At 42.1% G+C, this 15,891-nt stretch overlaps 1 protein-coding gene across 8 annotated transcripts in view; it reads right to left on the reverse strand.

Moving 5' to 3' along the window:
- numb (NUMB endocytic adaptor protein) overlaps positions 1-15,891 on the reverse strand; it is a 279,062-nt gene that overhangs the window by 115,483 nt on the left and 147,688 nt on the right. For 6 of the 8 annotated variants that reach the window (XM_059951811.1, XM_059951802.1, XM_059951794.1 and 3 more), the window contains one exon: positions 3,397-3,429. The exons of the other annotated variants lie outside the window; for them this stretch is intronic. In XM_059951811.1, the coding sequence (XP_059807794.1) occupies positions 3,397-3,429 (33 nt within the window). The remainder of the gene's footprint in view (positions 1-3,396; positions 3,430-15,891) is intronic. 8 annotated transcript variants of the gene reach the window in all.

Consider the following 15,891-nt stretch of genomic DNA (forward strand, 5'->3'; position numbering starts at 1 on the left):
GCCAGTATTGGGATCACTTCTTTTCACACTATATGTCAATGACTTGAATGATGGAAATGATCGCTTTATGGCCAAGAGTGCAAACAATACGAAGATAAGTGGATGGGCAGATAAGTTTGAGAATGCAGGGAGTCTGCAGAAAGACTTGGACAGACTAAGAGCAGGGGCAAAGTGGCAGATGGAATATAGTGCAGGGAAGTATATGTTCATGCACTTTAGTAGAAGAAATAAAGGTGCGGACTATTTTCTAAATGAGGAGAAAATTCAAAAAATGCAAGGTGCAAGGAGTCTTGTGAGTCCTCGTGCAGGATTCCTGAAAGGTTAACTTGTAGGCTGAGTTGGTGGTAAGGCTGGCAAACACAATTTTAACTTTCATTTCAGGTGAACTAGAATATAAAAGCAAAGCTGTAATGCTGAGGATTTATAAGGCATTGGTCAGACAGCATTTGTTTTGTGAGCAGTTTTGAGCCCTTTATCCAAGAATAGGTGCTGACATTGGAGATGGTCCAGAGGAGGCTCAAAAAAATTATTCCAGAATGAAAGGATTAACATACGAGGGAGGAATGCTTGATGGCTCTGGGCCTGTCTTATAATCGCTGGAGGTTAGAGGAATTTGTGGGGAGGGGAGGAGGAATCTCATTGAAGCTATCAAACATTGAAAGGCCTAAATAGAGAGGGTGTGAAGAGAATGTCTCCTATAGTGGGGGAATCTAGGACCAGCGGGCACAGCCTCAGAAAAAAAAGGATGTTCCTTTATACGAGAAATGAGGAGGCGTTTCTTCAGCTAGAGGGTTTTGAATCTGTGGAATTCATTGCCACAGATAGCTGTGCAGGCCAAGTCATTGGGTACATTTGAAGCAGAGGGTGATAGGTTGTTGATTATTAAGGGTCTCAAAGGTTATGGGGAGAAGTCAAGAGAATGGGGTTGAGAGCGATGATGAGCAGATTGAGCAATTGAGCAGACCTGATGGGTCAAATTGACTAATTCTGCTCCTCTGTCTTATGGTCTTACATTGCATTTGAGCACCAAGACAAGGGAAACATGGCCACCAACTACTAAAATTAAAACAAGATCCCAACAGCTGAGAGAAATGATTTTATGTTTGATCTTAGCCCTTCAAGGAGCACCTGGAGTGCGCGCGCACACACACACCAAGAATGAAGTTTAGATCCTGTCCATCAAGGGAATATGATCTTTACCAGGTGACAACCTCAACAAAAATATAGGAGAAGTACTGACTACTCTACCAGCCTCATGGACATCACTTCAAACAACAAAGAGCCCCTCCACTAATAGTGGAAGGCAGAATGATTATGGAGTTAGATCATTTAACTTAATGCCACACATTTGAAATTAGCATGGTCCCAAACTCTCTTGTGTAAAAATATCACCAAACCTACCCAAAGAAAACACTTAAGAATGTGCTCCAATCCTTGGGAAAATATGAACACTCCCTGCTACACCTGGAAATACCTGGCTATGACTGTGAACCTCTGGTACGTGCAGACCCCACTTCAAACGCTACAGGGCACTTCTTGCACATTCCACAGAGTATCACTCCCACACTGGTGTAATCTGTTGCCTCACAACCTTCACAACCAGAGTGGAAGCAAATCTTTCTTGATCCCAAAGGACTTCTTCCTCAGAAAATAACTAGATGAGCATAGAGAATCTGATTCATCCTTATTCCACCTGTAAAGTACCAAGAGTATAGTAACCACATCCCTTTGAACATTTATTAAAACAATTAGAGATATTGCAATTCATTTCCAAATAATGTTTGGGGTCAGCCTGATGATTGAGTAGAAACTCAAAGATTTGCTTACACACAAGCTAATACCTTGCAACAGATAGTCATACAGTGCCAGAAATGGGCACTTTGTCCCACCAAGTCTATGGCAGCCACTGGCCGATTAACATACTAACATGTTGTCTTTGGGATGTGGAAGGAAATCAGAGCAACAGAAAGAAACCCATCGGAGAATATGTAAACGTTGCACAGACAGCACCACAAGTGTGTTACTGGAGTTGTAAGGCAGCAGTTCAACTGGTTGAGATAGAATTTCTCTTTTGCACTGCTGAGTATAAAAAAAACTGTACCAGGAAGACCAAGTGGGAATAAATGACCCACGAAAAGAAAAATTCATATGGGTAGCAAACACGACCAAAACAAAATGAATAGCCGACAAACCATTATGGGTTCACAAAAACACTGCACTACAGGTAGACAGATAATGTCAAAACAATAGACAGCACAAAATGAACAACCAAATTAGCTGTCAGCAACACCACATTCTGAATTAATTTAAATCTGGTCGATTAATAGGTAACAACCAGTTTCAAAAAGCTTAGTTTCAGGAAAATTTTATTATTTTCATATTTAAAAATGTGCTGTTTTGTGGATCCATTAGATCAACACAAATGTATGCTGCTGATACTACATATGAACAACCATCTGTGAAGATGATTGATCTACAGTGATTTACTTGTTTCTAGATACAGTGAGGAACAGGCCCTTCTGGTCCAATGAGCCACACTACCCAGCTACACACTTGTTAACCCTTGCCAAATTACACAGAATTTAAAATGATCAATTAATGTATGAATGTTTTTGGACTGTGGGAGGAAACCAGAGCACCCAGATGAAATCCACATGTTCACAGGGAGGAACATACAAGCTACTTACAGATGGCACCAGAATTGAACTCTGAACTCTGATACCGCAAGCCTTAATAGCATCATGCTAACCACTATGTTGCCTCCACCTTGCATTATCACAATTATTCAATATGTCTATAATTTCTGCAACATGCTAAATGCTCCACAAAAGAACTATGGTAAATTACAACATCTAACTTCAGAGTGTGTGTAAATCAGTTGAGTTCCCATGATCAAATTGGACAAATTAAGATAATCTGTCCCTTGAATTGATTTTGGTTCGCAGAGTGAAGCTATATTGCAGTCTTTAAATGTATGTGTTAAATATTTTGCCTTTTTATTCCTCTATGCCAGTTTTAATAAGCACTAATCAGATCACAGATCATCCTTTACATGTTACAGGAGAAACTGACAAGTGCAGCCCCTCTACATCCAAGAGAGTGATTTTTTGTCATTTATTTCCCCTCTTCTCCCAAACAGTAACACATACATCATTCAAAATCGGTTGCAACAGCAAAATAAGAAGAAATTTATATTCACTTCACACACCAAACCATTTTAGACCAGTGGGGGAAAAAACTGCAAACCACTTGTATTAAAAAAATTTACTTTAGAAATGAACAAACAGAGCTTTATGCAACTTTGGCCAATAAATTACTGAAAGTTACTGTCTGAAATTTAAATAGAGTGGTGTAATCCCTTAGTGCGTTAAGATCAGACTAGGCATTCAAACTTACTTTTCCAAACAGGGCTTTGAAGAACTTCCTTTCCTGGAGTGACAGGGGGAACAAGTCAGGAGACTATTACTGTGAAAAGCTACAAATACTGCAGAAGTTTCAAATCAAAGCGTGAGAACTAGTTTGGAAAGTTCTCCAGAAAGGATGTAAAGAGTCATATGTGAAGGTCACCCATAATAATGCAATGCACTCTATGGACTTGCATTAAGCTATAAGCCACCAACATGATTTAAGAACTGGGCAGAATGGTAGCTGGAGGTCCGCCACATGCTGAGCAACCAGTTAGATTTGGTATCAGCTTGGTGCTCAAGAACACGTCTAAGTTCAGTCTAAGTTGGCAGCAGCAGTTTTAACAGTACTGAACTATTTTGAGTCAGAGGCACGAGGGCCATAAGACACAACCAAAGAAAGCATCGCTATACTTGAATTTGGTCATTGCAAAATGTAAACTACCATATTATAAAAACTTTAATATTTTGTGAAATTTTTAAACTGAATCACTATCTCAAATGTTGCAAACTTGCCAGAACTGCAAACTGTGGACGATTTACCAAATGTATAGCTGAAATTCAATGTTACGATTGTATGCAGTTGAACACAATTACACGAACGAAATGAATGCTGCTGCCAAGTGTTAAGATGCTAAACCAGTTATTAGATATTAATAAGTAAATCAATCCTATTGATGAATCTGTTAGCTAAGAAATTTCAGTACCACTAAATTAGGAGCATTAATTGTTTAATGGAAAGATTTTGCCTAGCAACATTAGTTAAAGTATCATACATGCAGGATTATAACTACTGTGCACTACAAGAAGAAATGAGCATTGAGTTTTAATGTTTCTTATACCTGCTGAAACAAAAACAAACACTTTATATCATGATATAATAGTTATAATTAAATTACAAGAAATAGGGGCATATACAATTTGTCCCTAAAATGGAGTTCTTTTTATTTTGAAGAAAATCTGAACATGAAGAGAACAACCATCAATGACATGAGACGTAATATGATCACCAATCCACACAGAATAAATGGTGAATAGAGAAGGCTTGTGCATGGGTAATGGTTTTGTCCTGGGTAGAAGTGGATACTCAGCATTGCCAAAAGGGAGGAAAAATTAATCTAAATCAAAAATCAATGGCAGAACAACTTCAAACAATAAAGATCTAATTCCAATGTGAATTATGGTATTTTGTTAGAAAGTGAGAATCTTAGGAAACCGCAAACAGGGAAAAAAATTCTAACAAAATTTAAACTGCAATATCAAAAGCCTGATAATTCATTTCATTTTGCTATTATTGTTTACGTTATGCAATATTCTGACAAGAATTCTGATTTACTTTAATGATTTTGCTCAATTTATTAGGTCTATTGATTTCCAAAAACAAGCTAGAACTGAACGATGAGGCTACAAAAATACAGACAAATCCATCAAGCAATGATGACATTGAAACAGGAGTTGATAATAATAATGATGTTGAAGAACTAAAATCTCAATCATTCAGATAGATGAGGAAATTCCAGTGATTTTAAACAACTTATCTCAGAAGAGCTACAATAAAGTCATAATAATTTAAAATGACATGAAGGCAATGTCACTACAGATCAGATCAGATATAAAACTAAAGTATGGGATGGATGTCACTGTTTCAGAGGACCTGTCCTGGACCTATCATATACTGTAAATACTATTGCAAAAAAGCACAACAGCACCTCTACTTCCATAGAGTCTGTGGAGATTTGGCACATCATCAAAAACCATGGCAAACTTGTATACAGTTATCTGTGAGGGATTGGTTCTGGGACCCCTTGCGGATACCAAAATTCACAGATGCTCAAGTCCCTTATTCAACCTGAATGCGGTGAACCTTAGGACCCAGCGGAACCCCAGGCCTTATTTAGCGTCAGAGCTCTGAATTCGCAGTGTTTCTGTTCACAAAAATAATCACGATCACAATTGAAAATAAAGTGGAAATAATAGAGCAATCAGAAAGAGGTGAAACGCCATCGGTCATTGGAAAAGCGTTAGGCTATGTCGGTCAACGATAGTAACAATTTTAAAGGATAAAGTGAGAAAGGCTCTGCCCCGTTGAAAGCTACAATTATTACTAAGCGACACAGAGGTTTAATTATTGGGTTTTGGGTTTTTGATCCTCCACATCAACCCGGCACAGTGGAGAGCACACTCGGGAGAGGTCTGTCACTGATTCAAACTCGGGAACTTCCGTTCCCAAGCCCGGCACTGAAATATATGCTCTTAAGCGTTTTATATGCATAGAAAGGTAAATTATATACTATATACTAAGACAAATGTTTGACTAACTGACGCAAAATAATACTGGATATACCTGTTCCGACTTACTTCCAATTTTTTTCTATCCTGATCCACGATAACCTACACACATCCTCCCGTATACTTTAAATCATCTCTACATTACTTACAGTACCTAATACAATGTAAATGCTATGTAAAATAATTGGTATACTGCATTGTTTAGGGAATAATGACAAGAAAAAAAAGGCTTTACATGCTCGAACAACAAGTGCTGGAAGAGCACTTCTGGGTTTTCACGATTCACGGTTGGTTGAATTCATGCATGCGGAATTCGCTATTAAGGAGGGCTGACTGTATACAGATGTGTGGTGGAAAGTGTAAGACTGGCTGCACTACATCAATGCCTTTGCAGAAAATCCTACAATGGTTAATGGATTCAGTCCAGTACATCTCAGTAAAGCCCTCCCAATCATTGAGCACTTGCCATTCATCCGTCCACACTGATCTCGCTCCTGACACTTTTCTTTGCAAGTGAAACAAGTGCTACAGCTGCCTCTTTACCTCCTCCCTAACTACCATTCAGGGCCCTAAATAGTTCTTCCAGGTGAGTCTGTTAGGGTCAACTACTGTATCTAGCGTCTCTGGTGTGGCCTCCTGTATATCAGTGAGACCGGACGTAGATTGGGAGACCGCTTCGCCGAGCACCTACATACTTACCGCCAGAACAAGTGGGATCTCTCAGTGGCCATCCACCTTAATTCCATTTCCCATTCCCATTCCAACATGTCAGACTATAGCCCCCTTTACTGTTGCAATGAAGCCACACTCAAGTTGGAGGAGCAACACCTTATATTCCATCTGGGTAGCCTCCAATGTCGATTTCTTGAACTTCCAGTAACACACCTCCCTTCTCTATTGCCCATTCCACTCTCTCATCTTATCTCTTTACCTGCCCATCACCTCTCTCTGATGCTCCACCCCCTTTTCTTCCTAACCCTTCTATCCTCTCTGATCAGATTCCCCCTTCTCCAGCCATGTAACTGTTTCACCAATCAACCCCCCAGCTCTTTACTTCACCCCTCCTGGTTTCACCTATCACCTTGTGTTGCTTCCTCCCCTCCCCCCACCTGACTCTGACTCCTTTTTTTCTCTTCTGTCCTGATGAAGGGTCTCGGCCCAAAACCTCGACTATACTCTTTTCGATAGATGCTGCCTGACCTGCTGAATTCCTCCAACATTTTGTGTGTGTTGGCTGGATTTCCAGCATCTGCAGATTTTCTCTTGTTTACAATAGTCTGACAATAGTCAACCCATTCTCTTGCCTTCACCACATAACCTTTGATACCCTTACTAATTAAGAATCTAAGAAAACCTCTGCACTAAATATACCCCAAAACTTGGCTTCCCCAGCCATCTGTAGCAATGAGTTTTACAGATTCACCACCTTCTGGCTAAAGAAATTCCTCCTCTTCTCTGTCCTGAAGGGATATTCTTGCACTCTGAGACTGGGCCCTCTGATCCTAGACTCCTCACTATAGAAAACTTCCTCTTCATGTTCACTCTATCCAGGCCTTTCAATATTCAATAGGTTTTAATGAGATCTCCCCTCATTCTTCTAAACTGCAATGAGTACAGGCCGAGAGCCATCAGACACTCCTCATACCAGGGGTTCCCAACCCATTTTTATGCCATAGACCCCTACCATTAACCAAGGGGTCTGTCAAATTTTAACTGGGCAAAAATATTAGGAATGTTCACCAGCATGCAAATATTTTGGCTTAAATGTTCTCCAAGTGTGGTATTTTTAAGGCTGGAATCTCCTGCACTGTTTATGTACACACTGATAATGTAAGAGCCTCAACACCAGAGATAGTCAGGTAGAAGCTGTTCAGAGGAAAGACGACCAGTCTTGAAACCTGATAAAGGTAAGCCACACTTGAAGAAAGGGAGCAGAAAAAGTGGGGCAGAAAACTGCCTGATTATTGCAAAGTACTTGAGGAACAATTGTTCAAGCTCATGACTGGACTAGCCACCCTCAAAGGCATTTAATATTCAGACTGCAAGTTTCTGCTTTGACCAGCAGTTCAGAGACTTGCTAGCATTGTGCAGTTTGGAGTTGTCTTCAACAGCGAGAAAAATGAGACTGAGAACAAATAGAGTATTCATCAATGGACTAAACTCAATGGAAATGTTGAAAGCAGTTGAGATACAAGTACATACTTTTAAAAAAATGAGAAGAAATAAATGCCCTTTGTCAGTCAATTCTACTTGAACAAGGAAGCCTTTAACTAGCTTTGAGTCTGACTTCTGTAAATGCCTATTGTTAATGTTTTCCTCTTCTAAAAACTGTTTGTGCTTATTGTAGACATTCAATGTAAGAGCAAGGGAACGGAACTTTGAATTTTGACTTCTTATCTCATACAATTCAATTTGTGCTTTTGCACAAACATGGACTGTAAAGCTAAAATCTCAGAAACGTGCATTTAATCTTCCTTAGCTTGATGGTCTGCTGCATTTATTCAGCAATAGAGAATTCTGCTCAATTCTCGGCAATGCACATTTGGCTAGCAGTATTTAGTTAGGTTTGAATGGTGAAAGTGATGAATGTAATGCAAATAGTTGCCATGGGATTGGTCTACGAAGTGATATTATACAACTCACCTCAATTATTGATTAACAGGAAAACTATTGGGTGAATTAGCTCGAACAATAAATCCTCCTCAGTTATCTTAGAAGACCCAAGCTAAAACAGAGTGTGCAAGTCACCTCCACAAGGAGGAATTGAAAAGACTTGTAGAAATCATTCTGAGAGGAAGAGAGGAACAGCCCCTCAACTCTAAATGACAGAGAGGGGATCTGTGATACAGGCTCACCCACCCTTAACCATCTCCAAGTAATTATCTATCCAACTCAGATTTAAAATACAAATGACCTTCTAGTAGCTGATATTTACATGTTTCATTTTCACCTGAAAGAAATGCCACCTTGTGCTGAACTACCCAATTAGCAGAATTAGTTTTGTCCACCTACGGCGCCATCTAATTAATTCTGAGCCTAAAAGACATTTTGTCTGCTGCCTCTACATCTGCTTATTTCTTTGACCAGAAGTTTTCATTCCAAACAATGAACAACTTCTCCCGTTCAGAACTACTAATCCACTTGGGCCTTCTCACTCGCCTCTTACCCTTTAGGAATCTATTCAAAGTCTGCCATCAACTGCAAGAGGACAAGAATCACCTTGCTTTTTTCAAGTCCCTTCAATCCCTTTCAACCCTCTGAAGTTGCAGCTCTCTGCTCACAGAGAACCATCCTGGTATCATCCTTAAATGTTTTGACAAGGGTGGTGCTATTGTGATGCAGCATTACTTTTAATGTCAATCTCCACCTTGTTGTCATCTTTGCAGTCATTCTCTGACTCTTCCCTTCTTGAATCTGTCTCTTTCTCTCTCTCAGGAGAAAAGCTAGCTATAAATTTCCATTACCAGCCTATAGAATTTCATAGATACCTGGACTTTTAATTCCTCCCACTTACATTCTCAAAGTATTCCATTCTATTTTCCAGTTCCAATGACTCTATTGTGTTTAGCCCAATTATGAAACTAAAATGTCTTATTTCTTCCATATGTGCAGCTTTCCCTTTACCTTAAAAGGCAAATTCCTTGACTATATCTCAAGGCAAGTTCCAAATTCAAAATAAATATATTATCCAAGTATGTACAGTCCTGTGCATAAGTCTTAGGCATATATATATACACCTAACCCTAAACCACCAGGCAAGGTCATTTGATTCCAAACAATTGGTTTATTGATCATTACAGAATGTCTCTCTAATGCTTTCTCCCCTGTCCATTTCCCTTTTCCCTGACCATGATTCCCCTCTCCCTTCCCCCTTCTCACACTCAGTGCAGAATAGAAACCCATATCAGATTCAGGTTTATCATCACTCACATCATAAAATCTGTTATTTGCAGCAACAGTACAGTGCAATACACAAAGTTACTACAATTAGGCACATATATAGCTATATGACACCAGAAACTACCATGAGATTCATTTTATTGCAGGCTGTAAGTACAATAGAATCAATTAAAAAGTATACACAAATATCGATACACAACCAATGTGCAAAAGATAAACTGTGCAAATAAAAATAAATAAATGAACTGAGAACAGGAGTTGTGAGTCCATAGGTTGTGGAATCAGTTCAGAGTTGAGGTAAGTCAAGCCAAGTTTATTATCATCTAACTATATACGTGTAATTAACATAAATAACCATATAATGTACGTTCTTCAAACCAGGGTGAAAAGCATATAGTATACATAACACATGATAACTTATAAAATCTACAGATGAATCACACATTTGTAAAAAACTAAGGTGTATTGATTTTAAATATTGGAAGATACAGAACAGATTAACCAGTGACACTTTGAATACAATGTAGCTGGGAGTTCAGAAGCCTCATAGCTTGGGGTAAGAAACTGTTTCCCATCCTGACCATTCTTATTTTTATAGATCGTATCCTGCCTGATGCTAGAAAGTCAAAGAGGATGCTGGATGAATTATTACTAAGGGCCCCGCTTATGCAGTGCTCCCGAGAAATGGATGGTAGGGAGACCCCCTATGATCCTCTCAGGGGTTCTCACAGTCCTTTGTAGGGACTTCCAGTCCAGTGCTCGACTGCTCCCATACCAGAAAGAGATGCAACTTGTCAAGATGCTCTCAATTGTGCTCCTGTAAATGTAGTTACAATAGGATGTGGTAGCCTTACTTGCCTTAATCTTCTTAGGAGGTGGAGGCGCTGCTGTGCCTTCTTGTGCAGGGAGGTGATATTAAGGGACCAGGTGAGGTCATCTGTGATGTGAACTCCTAGGAACTTGGTGCACTTAGGTCTCTCAACGGAGGAGCCATGTACTCACAGAGAGGTGAATGGTCCAGTGATTCAAGAGTCTGATGGTTGAAAGGCAATAAGAGTCCCCGTACCTGGTGGTGTGGAACCTATGGCTCCTTCCCAATGGCAGCAGTGAGAAGAGTGCATGACCTAGATGATGAGGGTCCTTGATTGTGGATAATGCACAATTCTGGTAGTGCTCCTTGCAGATGTGCTCAGTGGTGGTGAGATCTTTGCCTGTAATGGACTGGGCTACATCGGCCACTGTTTATAGACTTTCTCTTCTTGGGCACTGGTGTTTCCATACCAAGCCATAATCTCCACAACGCATCATTAGAAATTCGCCAGAATTTTAGTTGACGTACCAAACCTGAGCAAACTCTAAGTACATAAAGCACTGTCATGCTCGACTTTCTCATCATTTGGTAGAGATTATATATCTTATCAACTTCCTGCACCTCTGCTTTCATATACCTTTCAAATATACAGAGACTACTTAAACACAAAATACTCTGCAAATGCTGGGGTCAAAGCAACATGCACAACATGCTGGAGGAACAGGTTGGGCAGCATCTGTGGAAACGAACAGTCAATGTTTCGGGCCAAGACCCTCCGCCAGGACTGAAGAGGGAGAGGGCAGGGCCCCTATAAAGAAGGTGGGGGAGGGTGGGAAGGAGAAGGCTGGTTGGTGCCAGGTGACACCTCTGGAGACAGACTGTCCAATGACATCTTCTATAAACCCACTAACTCTCATAACTACCTCGACTATACCTCTTCCCACCCTGCCACATGCAAAAGTGCTATTCCCTATTCCCAGTTCCTCCGCTTTCGCCGCATCTGCTCCCAGGATGATGCTTTCCGTTCCAGGACATCTCAAACGTCCTCTTTCTTTAAGGATCATGGTTTCCCTTCTGCCGTCATCAAAGATGCTCTCACCCACATCTCCTCCATTTCCCGCACTTCGGCCCTCACCCCATCCTCCTGTCACAACAGGGACAGAGTTCCCCTCGTCCTCACCTACCACCCCACCAGCCTCTGGATCCAGCACGTTATCCTCCGCAACTTCCCCCACCTTCAACAGGACTCCACCACTAAGCACATTTTTCCCTCTCTACCACTCTCCGCTTTCCGCAGGGATTGTTCCCTCTGTGACTCCCAGGTTCATAAGTCCCTCCCCACGGATCTCCCTCCTGGCACTTATCCCTGCAAGCGTAAGTGCTACACCTGTCCCTACACCTCCACTCTTACCACCATTCAGGGTCCCAAACAGTCCTTCCAGGTGAGGCAACACTTCACTTGTGAGTCTGTTGGGGTAATCTATTGCATCTGGTGCAGCCTCCTCTATATCAGTGAGACCGTTTCGTCGAGCTCCTCCACTCCATCCGCCACAACAGACAGGATCTCCCAGTTGCCACCCACTTCAACTCTGCTTCACATTCCCATTCGGATATGTCCATACATGGCCTCCTCTACTGCCATGATGAGGCCAAACTCAAGTTGGAGGAGCAACTCTTCATATACTGTCTGGGTAGTCTCCAGCCCCTTGACATGAACATTGAATTCTCTAACTTCCGGTAATTCCCTCCCCCTCCCTTCCCAGTTTCACTCTGCCTCCTCCTCCAGCTGCCTATCACCTCCCTAATGGTTCCACCTCCTTCTACTACCCATAGTGCTGTCCCCTTACATTCCTTCTTCACCTTTCCTGCCTATCCCCTCCCTTACCCCTTGATCTTTATAGGGCCCCTGTCCCCTCCCTCTTCAGTCCTGATGAAGGGTCTCGGCCCGAAACATTGACTGTTCGTTTCCACAGATGCTGCCTGACCTGCTGAGTTCCTCCAGCGTGTTGTGCATGTTGCAGCAACTACTTGCCTGTAGCAAACAAAACAAAAAAAGTCAATAAGTATTTTACTAATCACACTATTCCTGGGAAATGATCACTGCAATCAATAGTCTGTAACTTCCCTCTCGGAGTTCAATTTTTGAACTTCCTACTTGACCTGGCATTTTTGAACTGTGAACTTAAGTCTTGAAGATGCAGGATGGTTGTGGCATTTACAAGCCGAATCAAGGCGGCGGGTCAGGACCCAAGGCTTGATCGATTTAAGCACTGGACCAAATTGCAAAGGTCAAGTAGGGCTGAATCAAGGCGATGGAACCCAAGCTCAGGAGTGTATTGAAGTGGCAGGGCCCAGGTTCGAGAGCAAGGAACGACTCGAGGTTTGATCAATTTAAGTGCCGGGCCAGATTAGTCATACAGTCATAAAAAAGTACAGCATAAAAACAGTCCCTTTAGCCAATTTAGTCCATTCTAAAACCATTTAATTTGCCTACACCCATCGACCATTGTCCTCCATACCCCTACTATCAATGTACCAATCCAAACTTTGCTTAAAAGTTAAAATCAAACTTGCATGCACCATTTTCACTAGCAACTTATTCCACACGTCTACAACCCCAAGTGAAGATTCCTGTCATGCTCCCCTTAAACTTCTCACCTTTCACCCTTAACCCATGCCCTCTGGTTGTAGTCCCACCTAACCTCAGTGGAAAAAGCCTGCTTGCATCTACCCTATCTATATCCCTCATAATTTTGCATGCTTCGCTCAAATCTTCTTTGTTCAAAGGAACAAAGTCCTAACCCAGGCATGGGTAAACTACGGCTTTTTAATCCGGTCCGCAGAACTTGATGAAATTATATTAATAAACCTTGTTAACGCTTTTTCCCCGCAATTCTGGCGTTTTCCCAATAGATGACACACTCTGTATACATTTGTGGCGACCCATTTCCTGGCACATCTGAACCGGCTCACAATTAGCCAGCGTTCCGGCTAAGGGAGATAGCCTGCGGGGATTTGCGAGCACAGAGCTTTGGAGCCTCTGCGCAGGGGAGCAGGTTGAGGGAGGCTTAAAAGTGAGGCTGGGGATTTCGAATAAAGTTTTTTTCTTCGACTGCAGTTACCGACTCCGTGTTGTAATTTTAGCGCTGCATGTAGCACACCGCTCGCTACACATTGACCTTTGTTGAGGTGCAGCGTATTACTCCACATTTGCGCTTTACTCTTTGTTCGGCTCGACCTATTTGTGTGAACAGGCGTTCAGCGTCATGAACATCAACAAAGCCAGCCACAGATCCAAGTTAACTGACCAACACCTCAGATCCATCCTGAGAATCGCCACAACAAAACTAAATCCAGACTTTGATGCGCTGGCTAAAAAGGGAGACCAACAACACTGTTCCCACTGAAATTAAAAATAAGTTTCTTCGTTGTGTTATGTAAAAAATGCATTTGAAAATATTTTTTTCAATAAGCCTGACATGTTACATGTCATTTCTGTTATGTGATGGACATGAGTAGTGCGCAGGTGCACGTACGTTCTCAAAATAAAAAATGCGCTCCAGATCAAATAACGCGCTCCGCATACTGGCGCGCTCTCACTGTTCTGTCATTCTGCGGGTCATTGTTGAGTTTTGGCACAGGGGACAATTGAATAAGAAGGAGCAGGAGAAGTAGACCTGCATCTCCTACCGTTTTTGAAATAAAGACAGTCAGGAGGAGAGTGATGATGATAATATCTTGAAGGATAACAGAATTTTCAGTGCTTTAAAATAATAACTGTTACTATTTAAAAAAGCTGTATTTTATTCATTTAATTTTCAGTGTTTTAAAAGTCATTTCAATAAATAGCTAAATACCATGGGACTTCAAAGACAGATATTTTGTTGTAATGCATTTGCTCATTTTCAATTGAAATTAAAGCACATGTTTTCGACATATCCCATGATATTTTATTTTCTCATATGAGGTGTATTACCAAAACACTCAGTCCATCTGCTCCTGGTCCGGCCCCCCTGTCAAATTTTAGAACCCTTTGTGGCCCTCAAGTCAAAAAGTTTGCCCACCCCTGTCCTAACCTATTTAATCTTTGCTTATAACTCAAGTTCCCCAGACCCAGCAACATTCTTGTAAATTTTCAGTGTACTCTTTCAACCTTACTTACATTTTCCTGTAGGTGACCAAAACTGCATACAATTCCCCAAATTAGGCCTCACCAATGTCTTATACATGTAAAGGGGGTTTCTTCTTTTTTCTTTGTTACTGTTGGGAAAGGGTTTCTTCTTTTTGTTAACTAGCAGGAATGCTAATTTACTGATAACAAGAATGGTATTCCTTTGTAAACCAAATAAGGATTAATGTTCTTTCTTCTGAGTCTGTAAGCTTTTGTTGACGGGCTTTTGGGCAGATCGGCACGAGGGGGTCGAGAGAGAGGACGCAATGCTGTAAGTTGGGCGAGGATCGGACCCCAAGCGGGGGTCCAAGGCCGGGAGGTTCTCCAAGGAGGGGGGATGAAGCTAGATGTGCTTCGTTGACCACTCGGAGGGTCCTGAGCTGTGAGCCGAGGAGTTCGGAGGGTCCTGAGCTGCGAGTCGAGGAGTTTGGAGGGTCCTGAGCTGCGAGTCGAGGAGTTCGGAGGGTCCTGAGCTGTGAGTCGAGGAGTTCGGAGGGTCCTGAGCTGCGAGTCGAGGAGTTTGGAGGGTCCTGAGCTGCGAGTCGAGGAGTTCGGAGGGGATCGAATGGTGGCCAGAAGACTTCAGAAATTGAGCTCCAACGGTTGTGCACGAAGTGGTTTGGACTTTGATAAGTTTGGCGCCTTTCCTTTATATTTTTTCTCTTCATATATACCGTATCGTTATTAATCACTTAGTTATAGTAACCTTTATAAATTGTACTCATTTAATCGCATATGGTGTACTGTCTGTTTTTGGGCGAGGCGGGGACATCACATAACATCCACACCAGCTGATTACCCAGTTTGGCGGGGCCGAAGGCTGCTCCCCCTAGACTAGAATAAGCTGAGCGAGCCTGAGGCGACCCAAGGGGTTACATTGTGGGGTGCTCGTCCCGGATTGGATTGTCAGGGGCTGTGGAATCGCGCAGGCAGCAGAGCGGAGATGGACAGAGATAAGATTGTTTGTTGATGCCAGTTTGAAGATGTACCAGTACAGTACGCATGCGTAGTGAGCGGAGTGGATTTTCGAGTTTCAGGGGACGCGATAGTGCGGAGTTTAAGTTCGGAGAAGGGTATTGGGCAGGTATTGGGTAGGTGTGGTAAAGAGGTGGAGTCTGGCTGGGTGTTGGTTCGTACGAGTGCTGAAGTCAGGACGTTGGAACTGCCGGCGACGGTCAGTGTTCCGGGGGAGGAGGGGCCGTGGGGGCTCCACTTCTACAAGGATGAGGCTGAGGAGATATCGGGGGAAGAGCTAGAGCTAGAGGTGGACCCCAGAGAGGTGCCTGGCACTAGTAAAGGGAGGTGGGAGGAGGGAG

This window comes from Hypanus sabinus, chromosome 2 (genome assembly GCF_030144855.1).
Source record: "Hypanus sabinus isolate sHypSab1 chromosome 2, sHypSab1.hap1, whole genome shotgun sequence".
In the NCBI taxonomy this organism is placed as follows: domain Eukaryota; kingdom Metazoa; phylum Chordata; class Chondrichthyes; order Myliobatiformes; family Dasyatidae; genus Hypanus; species Hypanus sabinus.